Here is a 21,934-nt window from a genome sequence, read left to right as displayed (position 1 = left end):
TAACTACATATTCTATCTATATACTTTTAAGATATAAAATATAGAGCTTAATAAGCTAAATTTAATAGTACTATTATTAAAATTTAATTATAGATAAAAAAGTTATTATATATTAAACTATATAACTTTATATCTATATAGAGTTTCGCGTAGAGCTTTATACAGAGGCTCTATATATAGAGGCTCTACGTACGGAAGCTCTGTACAACACTCTGCACAACACTCTACACAACGCTCTGCATCGAAGACTCTGCGTACGGAGGCTCTGCGTTTGGAGGCTCTGCGTATAAGACTCTGCGTATAGAGGCTCTGCGTATGGAGGCTCTGCGTATAGAGACTCTGCGTACGGAGGCTCGGCATACGGAGGCTCTGCATATGGAGGCTCTGCACGAAGCTACGTACGCGGAGCCTCCGTATGCAGAGTCTTTATATGTAGAGTGTCGTGCAGAGCGTCGTGCAGAGTCTCCGTAGGTAGAGCCTCCATACGCAGAGCCTTCGCACGCAGAGTCTTCGATGCAGAGTCTTCGATGCAGAGCATCGTGCAGAGCATTGTGCAGAGCGTCGTACGGAGCTTCCGTAGGTAGAGCCTCCATACGCAGAGCCTTCGTACGCAGAGTCTTCGATGCAGAGCATCGTGCAGAGCGTCGTGCAGAGCGTCGTGCAGAGCCTCCGTACGTAGAGCCTCCATACGCAAAGCCTTCGTACGCAGAGTCTTTAATACAGAGCGTTATGCAGAGCCTCTATATACAGAGCCTTTGTACGCAGAGCCTTCGTACGCAGAGCCTCCATATGCAGAGCCCCCATACGCAGAGTTTTCGATGCAGAGCGTCGTGTAGAGCCTCCGTAGGCAGAGCCTCCCTTAACCCCCCCTTTTATAGAGCTTTATGCAGGCGTCTGTTATTAGGGTGTTCGTAGAGACAACCGCAAAGGCGTTCGTAGAGGCGTTTCGTAGAGGCGTTCGTAGAGACGTTTCGTAGAGACGTTCGTACAGGTGTTCGTACGGGCGTTCGTGCAGGCGTTCGTGCGAGCGTTCTCAGACTTCCTAGTATATATTAAAAGAGCTTTAGAGCTCCGTATAAAGCTTTAAGTAGAGCTTTATATAGAGCTTTAGGTAGAGCTTTAGCAAGATCAAGACTAAGAATTTAATGTTCTGAAATTTTCGGATTTCGGGCGTTAGCGGTTTGGTGCGCATGGCCCACCATACTTCGGTGTCGGTTACGTTACTTGTGGAACTAAATCTTAGCGTGCATTTGTAATATGCCCGCCCCATAGTAATTTGGTACGTGCGCAGCATCGCCCCCATGACGCGTCGGATGTTAAAACAACACCAAAACAACACCTTATCCTCGCCATTGAATTTAAAGCTTTTAATCCTTATACAAATCCTCTATCGCGATTAAATCTTAGAGGAGTTTACAATGCCTCATAGACATATACCCGCTCCTACCCCCCCTACTACTGCCGCCAGCAGCAGCGCTCACCTAATCCTTTATACACCTAACAATATTGCTAGTTAGAGACGCGCTTTCTTCACCCTTAAGTAGGACCTTTATTTAAGCGTTAAACAGTTTAACCAGCTCTAGCCTTATATAACAAATTAGTGGTTTAATTAGGGTAAAACGCGTAACAAGTATTCTATTAACCATATCTTTAAATATCGCTTCTGGCGTAAGCAGCAGATAAAAAGTAAAGGAGAAGGTGTTTATTCGCGCTTAATTTAAGTCACCAATCCGTGTGGCATAGTATATAAGGTGGTATATAATTATCCAGCTGGGTAAGCGGAAGGCAGGGCGCCGTTTTTAATTACTATTACTAAAACAAAGAAGTTATACTCTGAATATAATTATTCCTTAAAGGATATTAATACGTTTAAACAGCTAAAGGCTCTTATACAAGCTACTACTACTAAGGTATTAAAAAACTATTAGTACTATAAGGTTGCTACTGTAATTAAAGCACCTAATATACCTAAAGCTAAGCAGCAACTCTATAACGCTGGAGGCCTATATTTCAACTAGCAAGACATTAAAAACGCTAGAAGACACTAGAAGAAGGCAAATCTAGATATACATTAGGTTAGTAAGTCGTTTCCTATTAATATATAAGAGCTAGAGGCTCTTAGCTGGCTTAATAATTAGCCTAGTAAGTAGCTCTAAAGTTAAATTAGTTATATACGGGACTTGCCAAACTTCTTTATTTAAGCATTTTATACTAAAATCTAACTATTAATAGAACAGTATATATCCGCCAGAATTACTATAAACTGTTCCTGCAATGGTACAGAGTCTTAGGGTATTATATTCGCCCATCCTAATTAAATTAAGACCCTCCGGCTATGTGGCTACCTTACACTTATAGATGCCACACATAAGACGAACTGGCTTAGATGGCTGCTCTATACTATTATAGTCCGTAATAAACACGGCTGCTAGGTACCAGGTGGACATTTCCTTACTAAAAAGGAAAACGGCGATATTATAGCTAAAGCATTAAAGGTGTTTAAGCAATAGTGTAGTAGGCGTAGAGGCTAGTAACTTCGCTATATGCTTACCAACGACTCTACTACTAAGATATCAGCAGTTCAATAAGCCTTTAAGCCTTTTATAGATGCAGATATTATTATAGATTATCTACTTTATATAGTATACTTAGAACGGACGCTTAAACGTAACTTTACCGGCAAGAAGTACGCTAAAGTTCTACACTATATAATTACCGCCCTAAAGTTTTAATCGAGTATATACAAATATCGCAATAGCATAGGGGAGGTAATTAAGATTCTGGAGCGTATAAAGGACTATAAAAAGCTTAACTATCTTATAAAGGAGTAGTGGGACACAAGCGATACCTAGGCAAGCTATACGCGTTAACATTTAACAATCCTTATACAGATTAAGGATATAAATCCGGTAGAGGGCTAGCACTTAATAATTAAATATAAAGCCACCAAATTAAGTATGCAGCAATTTAGCCTTAAAGGCGTCGTTTAATACGTCCTTACTATTACTAAGGAGTACGATCTACGCGCCCGTAAAGCCGCTATAGATTTTTAAATAAGACGCGATCCTATAGTCACCAAGGAGCTATAGCTAGCCGACTTTCCCTATCCTATGCAGCAGCTTATTACCTAGCAGATAAAGCTTACTAATAATATAGTAGAGAACAATAAGGAGCTAATGTTACTAAAAGACGAGAATATCTACACCTGTTCCTTCTATTATTACTATTAACTACTTTACCGCCATATTTGGGCAAACTACCTTTTATATAGCTGTTTAAATAAGGAGGACTATAAGCGCTAGGCGTATATATAGAAGGAGTCCGGCTTTAAAATATATAAGACTATAGAGTCTATATATATAGAGCAAGGCGTTAATAATAAAATTGGTGCTCTAGAGCGTCACTAGCTGGAAGTTCGGGAGACCTTAGAGTTAATTAAGGCACGGTACTATAGGATTAAGGGTTAGGCGCAAGAGCTATATCCAGACGTAGGCAACCAGCTTATCCGCTAGTGGTTAAACAAGCTTACTACTATTAGCGGCGAAGTTTAAAAGGCTAGTATAGAAGAATTTAAGCGCGAATCTGGCGTTAAAGTAGAGAGAACTTATATTAAGCGACTGGCGAAGCCTCAGATGGATATTAATGGGGGCTTTATTAATCCAAATGTAGTAGTAAGCTCTACCTGCCAGCCTAGCAGCGACGAGGATAAATAAACACTCTAAGATTTAATCGCAATAGAGGATTTATATGAGGATCAAAAGCTTTAAATTTAATGGCGAGGATAAGGTGTTGTTTTGGTGTTGTTTTGACATCCGACGCGTCATGGGGGCGATGCTGCGCACGTACCAAATTACTATGGGGCGGGCATATTACAAATGCACGCTAAGATTTAGTTCCACAAGCAACGTAACCGACATCCATACTTCGCGCATACACCACAAAGATATATCCAAACCTTTTCTTGCCTCTACCTGCAATTGACTACAACACAAAGCATGCCCACTTGCGCTGCTGCGCCCAGAACTGATCCAGATGCAGTGTTACACCGAGCTCACCCCGCCAACGGCCGTGACCCACGCAGTCAACCTCCCTTTTCTCAGCGCTAAATCCAACAACCTTGTTGTAGCAAAGATTTCCCTCCTCCAAATATTCGAGCTTAAGTCAACCATCACCGAGGTCGCCTCTGGGTCCAACGATGATCCTAGTATAGTCTCTCAGACTCTCGATACTGAAGCTGCGGATTTACCATTGCAACGAACAGAACATACCTCAAAGCTAGTGCTTGTCGGCGAATATCCACTCTCTGGAACAATCATCTCCCTTGCGCGCATAAAGGCTCTTGACACGAAATCGGGCGCTGAAGCGCTGCTGATAGCGTTTCGGGACGCAAAATTGAGTTTAGTGGAATGGGATCCAGAAAGTTACAGCTTGAATACAATATCCATACATTACTATGAGGGGCAGGATTTGCCAGGAGCTCCATGGGCCCTGAGTTTGGACAATTGTCATAACTTTTTGACTGCTGATCCTAGCAGCAGATGTGCTGCGCTCAAGTTTGGCGCACGGAACTTGGCAATTCTACCTTTCCGTCAGATTGGCGACGACCTTGTGGAAGATGATTACGACCCGGATGATGACATGCTAGACCAGCCTCCCGCGAAGGCGAAGACAACCAATGGTGAAACCGATGCAGTAAAAGGCCAAACGCCGTACTCCTCCTCGTTCGTACTCCCGCTAACAGCACTCGATCCGACTTTAACAAACCCTGTCCATCTTGCATTTTTGCATGAGTACCGTGAGCCAACGTTTGGTATCATATCATCATCTAGAGCGCCGGCGGCATCATTGTTGAATGAGCGAAAGGATGTTCTTACATACACCGTCTTTACTTTGGATCTCGAACAAAAGGCGTCTACTACTCTGCTATCAGTATCCGGAATTCCGTATGACGTTTCTCGGGTTGTTCCATTACCCTTGCCTGTCGGTGGTGCGCTACTCATGGGTGGAAATGAAATAATTCATGTTGATCAAGCCGGCAAGACCAACGCCGTGAGTGTGAACGAGTTTGCGAGGAGCTGCACGTCCTTTGCAATGGCAGACCAGTCAGACTTAGCCCTAAGACTTGAGGGCTGTACCGTGGAACAACTTTCTGCCGAGACAGGAGATATCCTGATTGTTCTGAACAACGGAGAACTCGTCGCTCTTACATTTTCCCTTGATGGGCGTTCGGTATCTGGCATGACGGTGGAAAGAGTAGCTGAGGAGCGTGGGGGTCGGGTTATTCAGTGCGGCGCATCATGTGCTACTAGCCTTGGGCGTGGTAGGATATTTGTAGGGAGCGAAGATGGAGACTCTGTTCTTTTGGGATGGACGAGCAAAACTGCACAGCTCTCAAGGAAACGCTCGCAAGCTGAGATCCTTGCTGATGACGGGGATATATCATTTGATGAGGAAGACCTAGAAGATCTGGATGATGATTTATACGACAACAGCAATAGTCCTGTCAAGCAGTCTGCAACATCGCTAACAGGGTCGAGTGCGCCTGGAAGTTATAACTTTAGGATCCATGATGTACTGACAAGTCTTGCACCTATCAAAGACGTGACTTTCGGCAACCCAGCTGCTTCATTCCAGAGTCAAAAGAGCGAGTCCAAGGAAGCATCAACACAGACCTCTCCGCTAGAGCTAGTCGCTTCTACTGGTAGAGGAAGGGCAGGTACGATAACTGTTCTTAAGCGTGAGGTCGAACCAACAGTCTTTAAGCAGTTCAATGTGGCCTCTGCACGCGGAATTTGGACTGTCCATGCGAAGAAACCGGTGCCGAAAGGCCTAGTATCTCAAGGTACTCAGGATTCAGAAGCTAACATCGCTGCTGACGTCGAATACGATCAATATCTAGTAGTGTGTAAAGCCGGCCAGAGCGGAAATGAAGACACAGTAGTCTACAAGATCAACGGCACCAATATTGAAGAAACCTCTACTGGAGATTTCGAACGAGAAGATGGGTCAACTATGGATGTCAGTATACTAGCCGGTGGCATCAGGATTGTCCAAGTGCTTCGCAGTGAGATCAGGACGTACGACTCAGGTATGTGGTTATCCACCATTCCCACCAGGATATATCCCCACTTGCACTGTCTTTTATCCTTATCTAAAGTCGCCCCCCTTTGTTTTGAGCCTACCCTGCGCTGGAAGACAAGGGAAGTTATGGTCAACCCTACTACGCTTCCAAATGCGGCCCTAATGCAGTGCCCCCTGCCCTCGAGCCTACTTTGCTCTCAGCACTGCATACAGGGCTTCTTCAAGGTGCTAGAACAATATACTCTCTTATCCCAAACTTCGTTTCCTTTGCCTGTGCCCTATGCAGCGTATCCATTCCGTGCCTTGGTAAATTTTCTAATTAGTAGTTTAGCTTAACTAACTTTAAGTTGTGCGCAGAGCTTAACATGTATCAGATCATACCAATGGAGGATGAAGAATCTGGAGCAGAGCTTAGGATAATCAATACCAGTTTTGCTGACCCTTATATCCTGGTTCTACGAGATGATTGCAGCGTTGCTATACTTCAGGCAGACGAAGTTGGTGACATTGAAGATCTTGAAAGCGGAAGTCTATCTAAAACCCAATGGCTTTCAGGGTGTCTCTTCAAATCTCCAACCTTTGGCGAGAGAACGTTGGCCTTTCTTCTAACAGTAGAAGGGGGTTTGCGTGTATGTCCACGTCCCCCCTTTAGTTTCCCGAGTGCTAATATACAACTTCCATAGATCTTTGATGTCTCAAATCTGGAAATGCCCATTTATATCGCAGAGGGTTTAAGCTTCCTTCCTCCAACTCTCACAGCAGATTACGCTCCTCGAAGATCTTCTGCAAAAGCAACTCTTACCGAGATTCTGGTGGCAGACCTTGGAGACATGACCTCGAAGACACCGCATTTGATTGTAGGTTCTCATTATAGTAGCGTTGGACCTAAATTAATGGGAATTAGGTGCGGACTTCTAGTGATGACCTGAATATCTACCAACCATACCACTACCCCGCAAAGGATGCTTCAGCACCTTTTTCGACAAACCTTCGATGGCTCAAACTCTCACAGGCTCACCTTCCTAAGTATTCTGAAGAATTAGCAATGGATTCTGAGGAGGCCGGCAGAGAGAGTACCCTAAAAGCACTAGAAAACATTAGCGGATATAGCACCGTATTCCAACGCGGCAGCTCACCATGTTTTGTCTTCAAAGAAGCGTCAAGCATGCCTAAGGTTTTGAGTCTCAGGGGTGAGGCAGTGAAGGGCCTCAGCAGATTCCACACTGCGGATTGTGATAGAGGATTCGCCTACATCGATGTTGACGTAACTAAATTCCTCCTATTTACTGATCCTGCTGTTCTGACCGCTTGATATAGAACACTCTTCGAGTTTGCCAACTAGCTCCCAAGTTCCGTTACGGGGACCTAGGCTGGGCCGCCCGAAAGATTCCTATTGGTCAAGAAGTCCCAGCTCTTGACTTCCACCCTAAAGGCGTCTATGTGCTAGGAACTAGCCAGATGGTTGATTTCACCCTTCCTGAGGATTCATATCATTATGAATGGGCTAGAGAAGGTATTTATGCCTGACAATAGGTTGCACAACCATGCTGATTGCACTTTTGCTGCAGACACGAACTTTAAGCCACGAGTCGAGCAAGGCATTATCAAACTTCTACATGCAGGGACATGGTCAGTTATAGATACGTATGTTTTAGTTCCTATGAATTTAATCTGCATTGAATTAACTTTTTTTTCTCAATACTAGCCACCAACTTGACGTCGGTGAGGTTGTCCTTTGCATCAAGACTCTCAATCTTGAGGTTTCTGAGACAACGCACGAACGGAAACCCCTCGTTGCTGTCGGCACTGCGATCGTGCGTGGCGAGGATTTAGCCACGAAAGGCTGCATCTACATCTTCGAGGTCATCACCGTTGTCCCCGAACCTGGACGACCTGAAACCAATCGCAAGCTCCGCTTGATCGTGAAAGAAGAAGTCAAAGGAGCTGTCACCACTGTTTCCGAAATTGGAAGCCAAGGTTTTATGATTATGGCCCAAGGCCAAAAATGCATGGTGCGAGGTTTGAAAGAAGATGGTACTCTATTGCCAGTCGCTTTCATGGATATGCAATGTTATGTCACTGTACTCAAAGAACTTAAGGGAACTGGCATGGTGCTCATGGGAGACGCATTCAAGGGCGTTTGGTTTACTGGATACACGGTATGGCTCATCCTTCAGGAGTGCCACACTTGGTTGGATACATTCTTTATTAACTCACAATTCTAGGAGGAGCCTTACAAAATGGTTCTCTTTGGCAAAGGTCGTTCACAAATGGAAGTCATCGCCGCAGACTTCCTACCCTACGAAAAACAACTCCATATCATAGTCGCAGACGCAGACTGTAACCTACACGTTTTACAATTCGACCCTGAACGTGAGTCCTCTCCCATCACCGCCATCTCTTATTTTCCCATAAATATATCACTGCCAACTCCTTCAAATCCATAAAGCACACATCAGGCTAACAATAGAGCACAGACCCCAAATCCCTCTCAGGCCAACGCCTCCTCCATAAATCCACCTTCCACACCGGCCACTTCCCCACACGCCTCATCCTCCTCCGCTCCACCCTCTCCCCCACCATAACCTCCATCAACAACTCCGGCGACCCCAACGCCAGCCCCTTCGAAATGGACCTCGACGGCCCGCCGCCCACCCCGCTCCACCACATCTTGCACACCTCGCAATCCGGCACCATCGCGCTGATCACGCCACTCGACGAGCCCACGTACCGCCGGCTGTCGGCGCTCGCGACGTTCCTGACCAACGCACTGGACCACGCATGCGGGCTGAATCCGCGCGCATACAGAGCGGTCGAGAGCGAGGGTTTTGGGAGCCGCGGCATCGTGGATGGTGGTGTTTTGAGGCGGTGGGGCGAGCTGGGGAGCCAGCGCCGCGCGGAGGCGTGCGGGAAGGTGGGGGTTGAGGAGTGGGCTTTGAGGAGCGATTTGGAGGTTTTGGGCGGGGCAGGGTTGGGGGTTTGATGGGAAGGGAATGGAAGCAAGAGCCGGAAAGAGGAAAGAGATGTTTTGGCTTGGAGGTTCGTGAGGGGATCCGGATTAGGGTTCTTGGAGGTGGGGTGATGAGCGGCGGTGATGTTGGTGTTTTTGCGTGAGGACAGAGATTTTAGTTAGAAAAGCCATTAGCGTGTTTTGACATGTCACGTAATTGAGATGGTTTTAGTAGTGGCCACAAAAACTAACCTGGGTGAAATACAACTCGCTCACAGTCACGTAGTTGCCCGCCTTCGTACCTGCCTCCGGGGTATTCAGCTGCTGTGTAACACCGAAGGCCATGTTTAGTTCCTCAAAAGAGTTCCTAGATACATCCCTCTACATTCATTTCAACGCTCAATACTCCAAGGCCTGGGTACGCTTTGCAACAAGATGAATTTGTGCAGGGCATGTGACCGGACAGGATCCGGGCAGTAACTCTTGGCAGTAACTTTACTGCCCAAATCTTTTAATCAGCGGCGGCCTAGCAGGCGGTAAGGGTAGCCAAGGCACTACTCGGGCACCTATTTTACTAGTAAAAGCTATATAAATGCAATGTTCACCAAATACCCCCCTACCCCTGCATGCCCCGTAAGCTGCTGCACGATTAAACGAAGGTGTATGTACCTTTGTTACCGCCAAAATTAACACCAGCGCGTCGATTAGTCGCCACCCAAGCTCTATATAGCAATGGCTCCCTACACTCTATACCGAGATTCTTATCTAAATGGACGCTTCTACCTTAGTTACTCCTGCCGCTATACCTTAAGCAAACTAACCAGTTAAATGAAAGGCCTACAAGAAGCTAAGAAACAAAGATGCGATCGCGGCAATATAAGTAGCCATTTAATTAATCCCTCCTAAACACTTGCTTAAGCCGGAAGCTAGTAAGCACTATAATACTCGCGACTTAGTAATACAGCGCTTTAATAACTACGCGTTCTCTTAAAGCCGCGAGCTCTATATAAGTAGTGGCCGGGTTATATAGCAAGTCTATATAAAATATAGAGCTTATGGCGGAGAGACTCGCAACTACTAAAAGCTTATAGAGGAGAACCGCCAGTAAAAGGATAAGGGAGGTAAATATCTTAGGCGGCTAAACAGGAAGATTTTAAAGAAAAGCTGTCCCTATTAGGTTTCCGCTTATAAGAATATAGTTAATAGAGCTATTACCTAGGTTATAAAGATTAATAGCGGTATATATACCTGCGCGGCTATACTAAATCCTCTCACCCTCCTAAAGTATAAGAACCGTTGGCCGGATTATATAGCAAGTATAGCAGAGGCTTTTAAATACTAAGCTACTAACGTATCTGTAGGAGAGGTACGGCGACTTCTATCCTCCAATAGGTTGCTACCAATTAGTAGTCATAACTACTAGAATATAGGAGGGTAGGTTCGTTAAGGTGTATAAAAGGTAGATATAATAAAGCAAGAGTAATTTAAGGAGCTGCGTTCGGCTCTCTAATAAGCCGGCTTCTATATACGCTCGCGTATCTATATTAAAGTTAATTCCGAATTAGGTAAGCTTATTACCTAAAGAGCTTCTATCGGCTCCTCTCCCAATAGCATAGATAGTGCGGCATATTCTAATATAGCTAAGCTACTAATTAGTACTATAGGCCTACTAAATACGATATATAGCTGTGTAGCTCGGAGTGCCTAAATATTAAAGCGTTTGGGATATTAATTTGCTTTCTTACCACTAACTAAATACTAACTTGCTATTCCCCCTAGGTAACTATACCTCTTAAGTCCTTATCTAAATTACCTTCTTAACTCTATAGTAGATTACTTTTACATATTAATTTACTTTTGGCTTCTATATCTATACTAATATAACATTCTTAATAAACTAGCTCCGCATACCGCTATTAACTATAATAACTATAATAAACACTGGCAAGATAGTTCTAATTATACACTCACTCGTTTTATTTAAGGCTAAGTAGGTATTTAAAGAGATATATAACTTTATAAATAAGTTTATATTTTATAATATACCCAGCCTAAAAGTCTATATTAGTAATTAGGGAGCTAGCTTTGTATTAGCTATAGAGAAGCTTATAGAGGAGGACATCTAAATGCAACTTTATAAATGGCATGTTACTAAAAATATTAAGACCATATTAGTTAATAGTGGCGGTTATACTAAGGAGAAGCGGAAGCCTTTAGAAGAGCTAATGTAGAAGTATATTAAGTTAAAGAATCCTATTAAACTTAAAGCTAATTGTGCCGCATTTATATATTAACTTAACTAGCTAGAGGCTCTTAAAGTTAAAGAATACTGGCGCCTAAAGAAAGCCTACTTTAATAGGGTATATACGCGCCGCTACTATAATCTTGGTGCCAATACCTTATAATAAGGGGAGTTAATTTACCTAAGGATAAAAGTAAGGCTGTATAAAGAGCTTAGATTATTAGAAGTTACTACCCGGATTAAGTTAGTAATTAATAAGAAGTTTAAAGAGTACGAGATACTAGAGTATAAGGATTATAGAGAGTCTTTCCGGCTTTAAGATACCTACGCATTCTGGTTGCTATAGGGTTAGGTAACTAATAAGGCTATTAGGCTTATATAAGACAAATAGGAAGTCGTTAAATCTAACTATAGGCGATTTAGCTAACTTAATAAGAACTACTAAAGGTATAGGCCACTTAAGGAAAGCTAAGTTACTGCTTATATAAGTTAGCGACTCCTAAAGTTCTATACTTATAGATTTAATATTAAGGACAGCTACAGTAAATACGGTTGCTATTTAGCATAAGGTAACTACAACCTTCCTGTTTAATATGGCCTCCCATGTTGTTATTAGATAGAGAAGGCTATATAAGACTTAGCGTTATTACTACTAAGTCTTCTCTATCTATAATAGCTACTTAATAGGCCGTCTGCTATTACGTTTAACTAGCAGCTAAGCTACGCCACTTAACTTAGCGCTAATAATAAAGCTACTACTAACAGCAATTATTTTAGTAATGGTGGAGTAGATATAGCGTTAGGTGCGGTAAGTATAGTCTATAATATAATTACAAAGACATATCCACCTGAGCAAGCAGAAGTTCTTATAGACTTATTCCGGCGGCAGACTTAATAGCTCCTTTTTAAATTTAGAGAGCTACGTAATAAGGATAATCTTATACCAGTAGAGCTACCTAATACTATTTAAACTTTAAAGGTGGAGTTTAAAAAGAAGGGGAAGGCTAAAAAGCGTGGCCTTATTAGCCTTAAGTAAGCTAAGAGAGTAGTAAAGAATAAAGAGTAGGTAAAGTAATATAAGAAGCGATAGAAGAAGAGACAGTAGCTAGCAGTAGGTGTACGTAAGGAGCTTAAAATATTTAAGAGTATAGAGTTATTAAATATACCGCCTGTATTAACTATACCTAGGAGGTTATAGTGCTTACTATAAGACTTACCGCGAGCAGCTGCTAAGAAGCGGAAACGTTAGTTACTAACCTTACCTATAGCCTCTAAAAAGCCTATTAAGAAGCCTCTAAATAACTTAGTTATATTATGGGGTAGCTTACCTATAGTACCTATATTGAGGGTGGAGCTAGAGTAGGAGTTAATGTTATTAAATATATTCGTTCGTCCACTAGGATCGCCTTTTAGTGTAATATCTTCTAGCTAAGACTTTAATAACTCTAATAATTCCAACAACTCCCTTACACAGCTTAATACTTAGGATATTAACTTTACGTCGTCACAGTTTGAACTAGGTAAGGAAGTTAATGCGTTATAAATTAAGACGTAGGTAATAGTTATCCTGCCTATATAAACCTAAGCTAAATTAGGAAAATATATACTGGCTTAAAGTTAACCGGAAACGTGGCCATTTAACGCCGTTTTAAAGCTTTAATAAATACGACCGTTCTTAACTGACAGTGGTAATTTATGGCTTACTATCTTACCCTATTAAAGTTACTACCTTACGCTATATTTAATATGCATATAAAGAAGTCCTCTATAACTTAGCTAGACCCTACTACTAATATTAACGATATTAGTAGGGGGTCGTTAATAACGTCCGTATGGCAAGCTTTCTAGTAACACGATTTTTAACGATCGCGATCTTAATTATTTAGGGTGTCTCTATTACTATAGTGGCTACTGCAGTAATAGAGACACCCCAAATAATTAACTTTTCTAAAGTTTAATACTACCCCAAGCACTACGGCTCCCCTATAGTGACCGAGCAGCTTTAATACCTAGCTAGCGCTAAGCCTTATTATATTGCTGTAGAGCCTTATAAGCCTTATTATATTATCGCCGAGGCCCTTAGCCTAATTAGGTAGTAGGAGGTCGCGGGTTTAGTTCCTATTAGTAGCGCGTTAAAAAATATTAAAAAAAAAGGTTATTTCCTATTAAATTACGTCTTAGCAAAGCTTTAAATTAATTATATTATTCTCGTCTTATTTTTAACGCCCTAAGTTATATTAAACCTATATATTTGCATTATAGCCTAAAGGCCACTTAAGAACTTCGGGAAAGTGGTGTAATTATGTTAGGCTAGCTCCAAATTAAATTAAAGCAATTATAGAACTTACCATACTACTACGCCGCAAGGACTTTATATTATAATATCTATAATTTAATTAAATTATAACCCCTTCCTAAGCCTTATAATTGTATATTTTTGCGTATAACACTACGCCAAGGCTTATAATGCGGGTGTAGATTACGACTTAAGCATAGCTAAATTATAACGCCGTGGCTCTATGCCAATTAATTAATATACGGCTCTAAAATTAAGATCTATAACCCTAAAAATAAGCTCTAAGCCACTGATTTTACACCGGCAGAATCGAACTTGGCAAAAGATTCGGGCAGTAAAGTTACTGCCAAGAGTTACTGCCCGGATCCTGTCCGGCATGTGACAGCTTCGCACGAGCTTTGTATATTGGTGAACGACCTTACATGAATTACAAGCTNCATGACCAAGTTTCGGACCTGCTGTCTTCAGCGGCAACTTGCCGGCTTTGCCAACTGATTGTTTCCCCGCCACTCAGTAACTTCGTAGGTGGTAGGCCGGATGATAGGAATTCGACTTCAAAAATATACCTTGAACCTGTTACCATTTAGGCCGCCGCAGTGAAGAACCAAAGTTGTTTCTGTTAGCTTACGTTAGATTTTCCTTCCTCCATCGGATTCGCCCAAGCGGCTATTTGGTCAGAACAAGGTATTTGTCCTCATACGTCGTCCTAGCAGTTGCAAGGTTTGATAACAGTACACAAGGAGCCTTCCGGTATTGGCGGGTCATGCTTGCAGCACGAAACCACTAAGCTCCGATCATTCGCCAGAGGCATTTGAGCTTATTAGATCTTGGGTTGACGATTGCCTCCTACATCACGATGCCTGCAAGACGACAGTACCCGGCGATGTCATTGATGAAAACGTTATGCCCAGGCTCCAAAAAGAGTTCTTGATATTGGAGACGCTCCCTGTTCTCATTTTGTTAAACTGATAGAGACACGGCCAAAGTGGACGTTATGTTAGCCTCAGTCACTGTTGGGGCTCCATTACGAAGCAGCCGTTGAAAACAACAAAGGATTCAATTAAAGACCATCTCAACGGCATAGCGTTCAAGATGCTTCCAAAGGCTTTTCAGGATGCAGTAACTGTCGGACGGTGTTGACCTGAGTCGAATTTCCATTACCTATCGACCTATTTCTATTACCTATTCATTACCTACCGACTGAGTGGCAATATCGACCTGGTGGCAATTGAGTAACAGTTACATATCGTCGTCGGCGTCTCCGTCAGTCTTTTGCCACCTACCTCAAGTATATAGATAGCTTCTAGGGCCAGCTTCAATCGATGGAGTTCTCATTCCTGATCGTCCAGTTCAACAGACGGACAAGTCATCATAAGAACTCTGTCGATTGAAGCTGGCTCTAGAAGCTCTCTATATACATATGGAAGGGGTAGTAGACTAAGCCGGTGACCGAGTCGGTGACTGAGTCGATGACCGAGTCGATGACCGAGTCAAGGGGTAGGTAAGATAGCAAGAAACAGGGTGGTGAGTCATAAGGTGGTACCTGACAGTGACCTCGACGGTCGATAGTAGTTTCCCGACATTTGCAAAATTACACCAAAACTCACCCTTTTTACCTTAAATTTCCTCCACCACCACTTTATAATACATTATATAATTTTAATTTATATATAAATAAATACTGCCTGTAAATTATTTTAAAATTATTTTTAAAAAAACTTAAGAAATTAAAAAGTTATATAAGCTACAGAACTCGCCACCTCACAAGGGTGCGGCCGGTGCGGGTCGGCCGGCCCCCCCTGCTAGCGTAGACAAGATACCAAGCCCCTCTATCTAATGATAGTGCAAACCACAAAGTCTCTAGCGCGGCCTTCTTAACTCAAGTAAGAGAGACCCTAGAACAAATGTGCGTAACGTTACAGATTGCGGTACGTATAAAAAAGAGTTTCTACAGGGCAAATTTGTTTTTAAACACGCAAAGGGCTCCTAAAGACATACACTTGAGCAAGTCGTCGGATGCAGAAGTGAGGCCGCACAGCTTGGCGCCTACAGTGTCCAACAGACTAGCCCGACCGGGCCGCGGTGGACGCTAGCGAGGCTGCCTCTAATACGAAGCAATTCTTGGGAAATAAGCGATTCCTTAGCTCATGCCGCATCATCGCAACGCATCAACACGACACAAGAATATACAACCATTTTTCGCCCAAACTTGATGCAATACTGCTACTTTATAATGTTTTATTATGCCTGCTAAACGAAAAAGAAAGTACCCGCGCTTTAACACGCCTCCACCTATTGTCGCACCCGAAGGCTCGCATCAGCAGAAGCAGCTCAAAACACCCTAACGCTCTACTGTACTCGCGATCCTGTATTTCTGCGAGAAAGAGGGCATCCACTGCCCATTGCAGAAGCTCGATGAGCACCTTAATATACCAGTAGCAACCTCCCACCAAGTCGTCGCATCCAACCGCCCTCGTTCAATTGCAGAACTCTAATAACCCAGACACTCGCGGAGCTCCTCAAAAGCTTACAAACTCAAACGCCAACGCGATTGCAACCTACATTAATCAGAGCCTATTTAAGGAGAAAGGAGATCCATAGAAGGATCTGGCGTACCGCGCTAGTGTTAGAAGGCCTAAGGATGATAATAATAAAGAGAATCGGATCTCTAAGCAAATAATACAGAAGCGCGTCACAGAGGTCTCAGGGATTAAAGCTTGCGTGGCTGCTATCAAGAAGGAGCTTCCACTTCGTATAATGGACGAGCGCGTAGAGTGGAGTAAGGTTCAATTGGAGATCCGGCCTCATGGGAAGGATTAGAGGAAGGTGATCTAGTGCGACGAGATACACTGTTCTACTGGCCCGAGGCACGTCAAGAGAGTCAAAAGGAGGCCTAGCGAGAGGCTCAAGCCCGAGAACGTACAGTACAACAAGGACGCTCGGCCTGACCCAGATAAGCAGGAAAAGTTTCACATCTTCTATATATTAGGCTACTATTTTACCTAGGCAATAGAGTACAACGCAGGCAACTCTAATAGCAAGATAAACGCTAAAACATACATTAAACAAATACTCCCTAAGCTGCAGGAGCAGATCCTAGGGAAAGAGCTCATCCTGTAGCAGGACCGACTCTACTCGCATCTCTCAAGGGATGCTTAATTGGATGGATAAACACGACATGGAGTACCTGGAGAGCCCACCCAAGTCTCCTAATTTATCTATTATAGAGACCTGGGTATACTCACTAAGAAGAAAGTTCTCTAAACGTCGTGTGGCCTCTGGAGAAGCGGGTGTGCGTCGATTCTATCGGGTATGGAAAGAGCTTGATCCTAAAAGGATTAATAAAACGATTAACGCTTATCCAAAAAGGCTGCACGACTGTATAAAAGTTTACAAAGGAGCCATAACGAAGTATTGAGCAATTACAGTACCATAAAATATACTATTTGGGTGCAAAATGGGTGGTATTGAGATATCGCATAATCAGGCTTATTTTCCAAGTTCACTTTCGTACTAAGTTAGAGTTCCTCTGCGATGTGTGTAAGCGTCCGCAAGGCTGGGGACCGGAAGGCTGAGCGCCACAAGGCTGAGCGCTGCACGGCTGCGCGTGGCGGCAACAGAGATTCCTCCTCGACCGAACGTGCTCATCTGCGACTCCCACACGCGAGACTCGCCATTACCCGCGTCCTAAATAGCTCCCTTCCGCGACCAGATCGTTTATCCGCCCAAGACTTCGGGGACACCTTCCCTCGAAGACATCCTCACGTCGTTTCGCCTTCAGTGGCGCCCGCGCGGCGGGCCCGATGGCCCACGAGGCTAGGAAAAGGCTGGACCACGATGCCTACACCGTCGCCTGGCTATGTCCTCTGGAGGTGGAGATGAGCGCGGCACGCTATCTGTTAGACGAGGAACACCAGCGGTTGCACGCAGCGGCAGGCGACCGGAATCAATATGTCCTGGGCCAGGTCAATGGTCACAATGTGGTGATTGCATCTCTGTCGGCCGGATATCAGGGCACCGTCTCTGCAGCAACGGTGGCAATTCACCTGAGCCGTACGTTTCCGTCCATACGCCTTCGCCTGCTGGTCGGGATCGGAGGAGGGGTGCCGAGCAAGAAGAACGACGTCCGGCTTGGAGACGTCGTGGTTGGCATCCCCACAGACATCTATGGGGGGGTGGTGCAGTACGATCTTGGGAAGCAGACTTCGACCGCGTTCGAGCGGAAAGGGTTTCTATCCCCGCCGCCCACAGAATGGCTGCAGGCAGCCACCCTGATGAAGTCTGATCATCGGATAGCCGCGAGTAAAGTTTCAGCCTTCCTTAATGAGATGCTCGAAAGGTACCCGAGACTCACCGAGTACAAGCGGCCTCCTCCCGACCGAGATGTCCTCTTCGAACCCGACTACGAACATGCCAAGGAACAGGACACCTGTGGCCGCTGTGACAAAACGAGAGCCGAGAAGCGATCCAAGCGCGAGCCTTTCGACGAGCCGTCCATACACTACGGCCTCATTGCATCCGGCGACCGCGTGATGAAGGATGCTGCAGAGAGAGACAGGATCAGTACGGAGTGCGGGGGCGCGGTCTGCTTCGAGATGGAGGCGGCTGGACTCATGAACGACTTCTGCTGCATTGTCATACGCGGGATATCGGACTATGCCGACTCTCACAAGAACGATGACTGGCATGCATACGCTGCGGCGGCGGCGGCGGCACTTGCTAAGGAGCTGCTTGCGTACATGGAGAATGGCGTCGCTAGCCAGGGCAATGGCAAGCAAGGTTCAATATGTATGTAGGGAATCAACCTCACGCATTGTATCAGAAGATACGATGGAGATGATAGGCTTTAAATGCGAGGCTAATGCTCTATTAGATCGACATGGATCATTACTGCCCATTCCTCCCTTCTCCCAAGAGCAAGACGGCATCATCACTGGCCACAACCATGTAGTCGATAACCCAAAGCCATGGCATACGTATCAGACTCTTCTGAAATCGCTGTCTTTCAACCGTCAGGATGCACGTCTCCTTAACATTCGTGCAGCCTATAGGAAGACATGCCTATGGTTATTAGAGCAAGCCCAGTTCAAGGAATGGCGCGATAGCAACAAGGTCAGAGAGCATCATGGATTTCTCTGGATCAAAGGGAAACCTGGCTCTGGCAAATCAACGCTCATAAAAACAGTTTATGATAAGGCCAAAAAAGAGCGAACGCACGGGACAACAATTGCATATTTCTTCAACGCGCGAGCACCCGGTCTTCTGGAGAAGTCGAGCTTGGGAATGTACCGTTCGCTCGTGCATCAACTTCTTCAAGCGCTTCCGCATCTACAGGAACATTTCATCGAGCGTTTCGCCACAAAGGAAACGGACGGCGATGTCGATGAGTGGACAATCCTTGAGCTTCAAGGTTTTCTTGTGCATGTTGTGGAAAACCTTCGGAGCCAACCTCTTACTATTTTCATCGACGCACTGGATGAGGGTGAAGAGGATGATGTGCGCCGCATGGTCATGTTCCTTGAAGAATTAGCACAGACTTCAGTCATCAACGGAACACGGTTCAAGATATGCCTCTCAAGCCGCCATTATCCACACATCAGCATCCAGAAAGGAGTTTCCTTGACTATGGAGGGTCAGACAGGACACCATGATGACATCGTCACGTACGTTAAAAATCACCTTAACGAAGATGAAAGTCCACAAATGGAAGAACTGAGGGACAAACTATGTCGCAAGGCTTTAGGTGTGTTCCTTTGGGTTGTCTTGGTAGTTCCAATATTAAAAAAGCTCTACGATCACGGCCGACTGGCGACAATGGCAGAGCGCCTGAACGAAATTCCAGCCGAACTGGACGACCTGTTCGCGGAGATTCTGGCAAGGGATACTGAGAACAAAGACGAGTCCATCCTTCTCTTGCAGTGGACTTTGTTTGCGGAACGTCCTCTAAGCCCGATTGAGCTCTTCTTCGCGGTAACGGCTGGATCCTCAGAGGACTGGAGCCTCGATGCCCCGAGCGAGGGCACTATCAAACGGTATATTCTGAATTGCTCAAAAGGGCTCGCCGAGGTCTCAAAGTCCGAACCGGTCACAATTCACTTCATTCATGAGACTGTGAGGGGCTTCCTACTCCAAAAGAATGGGCTGGCCAAAATTCGACCTGACCTTGGAGACAGCATGCTTGGATTGAGTCACGATCAACTTAGGGAAAGTTGCCTTCGATATTTCTTAAGAATTGATAACCCCGTACAGTCAGGCTGCAGCGACCTGCGTAAGAGGAAGCGGGCGAACAGATGGGAGGATGACAGGATGAGAAAGCTTACGTCTACGCAGTTCCCATTTCTAGATTACGCAGTCACCTTCATGTTCAATCACGCTAACACCGCAGAAGGCAACGGATTATCCCAGAAGCATTTTTTGCGAGGGTTCCGCGCAGGGGAGAATACAGATTTGGAGAAATGGATCAACTGCCGCAATTTTTTTCAACGTTATCATGTCCGTCGATATACCCCGAGAGCGAGCCTGCTATACATTGTATCGGAACACAACCTGTACAACCTCGTCGGACTCTTGGTGGGAGACTGTGACGTCAACACCCCAGGTGAGCGGTATGGAAGCGCTCTCCAGGCAGCATGCGCGAACGGCCATGAACAAACAGCTCGTCTACTTGTTGACGTTGCCCATGCTGAAATAAATGCACGAAATGGAGAGCACTGCAATGCACTGCTTGCGGCAATATTTAGCAGAAACGATACTGTTGTACGACTGATTCAAAAGGGTGGGGGAGTTGTGCCACAAGAGATGCTGCACCAAAAGCTCCTCTCCACCATCAACCGCGGTTATGCTTTAGGAGTCGAAGTGTTACTTGAGCTAGGCGCCACCGTCAACGCGCAGGGTGGACGATACGGCAATGCTCTCCAGGCTGCTTCTGAAGGAGGGCACAACAAGATCGTTCAGATGCTGCTGGACAAGGGCGCCAATGTCAAGGCGCAAGGCGGATACTACGGCAATGCTCTCCAGGCTGCTTCTTACAGAGGGCACGACAAGATCATTCAGATGCTGCTGGACAATAGCGCCGATGTCAATGCGCAGGGCGGGACCTACGGCAATGCTCTCCAGGCTGCTTCTGAAGGAGGGCACGACGAGATCGTTCAGATGCTGCTGGACAAGGGCGCCGATGTCAATGCGCAGGGCGGGACCTACGGCAATGCTCTCCAGGCTGCTTCTGAAGGAGGGCACGACAAGATCGTTCAGATGCTGCTGGATAAGGGCGCCGATGTCAATGCCTACGGCAAAGCTCTCCGGGCTGCTTCTGAAGGAGGGCACAACAAGATCGTTCAGATGCTGCTGGACAAGGGCGCCGATGTCAGTGCGCAGGGCGGGACCTACGGCAATGCTCTCCAGGCTGCTTCTAAAGGAGGACACGACAAGATCGTTCAGATGCTGCTGGACAAGGGCGCCGATGTCAATGCGCAGGGCGGGGCCTACGGCAATGCTCTCCAGGTTGCTTCTCACAGAGGGCACGATAAGATCGTTCAGATACTGCTGGACAAGAGCGCCGATGTCAATGCACAGGGCGGGACCTACGGCAATGCTCTCCAGGCTGCTTCTTACAGAGGGCACGACAAGATCATTCAGATGCTGCTGGACAATAGCGCCGATGTCAATGCACAGGGCGGGACCTACGGCAATGCTCTCCAGGCTGCTTCTGAAGGAGAGCACGACAAGATCGTTCAGATGCTGCTAGACAAGGGCGCCGATGTCAATGCGCGGGGCGGGACCTACGGCAGCGCTCTCCGGGCTGCTTCTAAAGGAAGGCACAACAAGATCGTTCAGATGCTGCGAGCCGGAAATGTCTCAAGTGCTCCACAGACTACTTCGAAACGCCTCCACAATGATGAGGAAAACGCCGCTTCCGCTAGTGTCACAAAACGCTATAAAGCCTAGCCTCTAGCTTGCGAACGTGGGTAATGAAGACGACAAAGCGGGTGCTAAAGGCGGAGTATACAAACAAACCGAACAGCGTGACCAATGTGGCGTCGTGCTGTAATCAAGAGCGGTGGATGAGGGTGGGGGAGCCACTTGTGCATGTGATGTTGGGTTAGGGGGGGAGGAGCTCCAGCATGGTCGATCTCGCACAGACCTGTAAGGTTCACGGCCGGTATAATAATGCCGAGCGATTAATGAGGGATGTTGTGGAGATGCGCCGTCGCGTAATTTGCATGATCCTAAGGCGCAGCAGGATGTTTAGACCTTAGGCGACTAATTAGTAGGGAAATAAATGAGTTCGACATACTAATTTGCGGGCAGAGCTTCTTGTAATATAGACCTAATTATTTTAAGGCGATAATACTGTTGCCCGTCCAAG

At 45.4% G+C, this 21,934-nt stretch overlaps 4 protein-coding genes across 4 annotated transcripts; all 4 read left to right on the top strand.

Annotated features, from left to right (window-relative positions):
- Positions 1-3,938: 3,938 nt before the first annotated feature.
- K441DRAFT_697155 (protein CFT1) lies at positions 3,939-9,197 on the top strand. The gene is made up of 9 exons (XM_067652953.1): positions 3,939-6,088; positions 6,439-6,710; positions 6,765-6,938; positions 6,986-7,345; positions 7,399-7,594; positions 7,650-7,725; positions 7,787-8,240; positions 8,307-8,454; positions 8,559-9,197. The coding sequence occupies exons 1-9, from the start codon at positions 4,033-4,035 to the stop codon at positions 9,062-9,064; spliced, it is 4,242 nt and encodes a 1,413-aa protein (XP_067503108.1). The 5' UTR covers positions 3,939-4,032; the 3' UTR covers positions 9,065-9,197.
- Positions 9,198-17,206: 8,009 nt separating this feature from the next.
- On the top strand, positions 17,207-19,916 carry K441DRAFT_141648 (purine and uridine phosphorylase). Its single transcript, XM_067640128.1, has 3 exons — positions 17,207-18,357; positions 18,443-19,680; positions 19,743-19,916. The coding sequence occupies exons 1-3, from the start codon at positions 17,373-17,375 to the stop codon at positions 19,770-19,772; spliced, it is 2,253 nt and encodes a 750-aa protein (XP_067503107.1). The 5' UTR covers positions 17,207-17,372; the 3' UTR covers positions 19,773-19,916.
- Positions 19,917-20,367: 451 nt separating this feature from the next.
- K441DRAFT_565428 (ankyrin) lies at positions 20,368-20,793 on the top strand (the record flags this gene model as incomplete). Its single annotated transcript, XM_067643701.1, has 1 exon — positions 20,368-20,793. A coding segment is annotated over one exon (426 nt), but the record flags the coding sequence as incomplete, so codon positions are not given.
- Positions 20,794-20,907: 114 nt separating this feature from the next.
- On the top strand, positions 20,908-21,513 carry K441DRAFT_565662 (ankyrin repeat domain-containing protein; the record flags this gene model as incomplete). The annotated part of the gene is made up of 1 exon (XM_067643714.1): positions 20,908-21,513. The coding sequence occupies one exon, from the start codon at positions 20,908-20,910 to the stop codon at positions 21,511-21,513; it is 606 nt and encodes a 201-aa protein (XP_067503105.1).
- Positions 21,514-21,934: the final 421 nt, after the last annotated feature.

Source organism: Cenococcum geophilum (genome assembly GCF_001692895.1).
Source record: "Cenococcum geophilum 1.58 unplaced genomic scaffold K441scaffold_26, whole genome shotgun sequence".
NCBI classification, from domain to species: domain Eukaryota; kingdom Fungi; phylum Ascomycota; class Dothideomycetes; order Gloniales; family Gloniaceae; genus Cenococcum; species Cenococcum geophilum.
The sequence above is the reverse complement of the archived record's forward strand: the minus strand, read 5'-3'. Positions and strand labels throughout refer to the sequence as shown.

Excerpts from the sequence above, each read along its gene's own strand:
- K441DRAFT_697155 (XM_067652953.1), top strand. The coding sequence starts at position 4,033 with ATGCAGTGTTACACCGAGCTCACCCCGCCAACGGCCGTGACCCACGCA. Across the intron at positions 6,939-6,985 it reads CGAAGACACCGCATTTGATT|GTGCGGACTTCTAGTGATGA; the intron begins GTAGGTTCTCAT and ends AATGGGAATTAG. Across the intron at positions 8,455-8,558 it reads TTTACAATTCGACCCTGAAC|ACCCCAAATCCCTCTCAGGC; the intron begins GTGAGTCCTCTC and ends AATAGAGCACAG.
- K441DRAFT_141648 (XM_067640128.1), top strand. The coding sequence starts at position 17,373 with ATGGCCCACGAGGCTAGGAAAAGGCTGGACCACGATGCCTACACCGTC. Across the intron at positions 18,358-18,442 it reads TGGCAAGCAAGGTTCAATAT|ATCGACATGGATCATTACTG; the intron begins GTATGTAGGGAA and ends ATGCTCTATTAG. Across the intron at positions 19,681-19,742 it reads TTCACTTCATTCATGAGACT|CATGCTTGGATTGAGTCACG; the intron begins GTGAGGGGCTTC and ends CCTTGGAGACAG.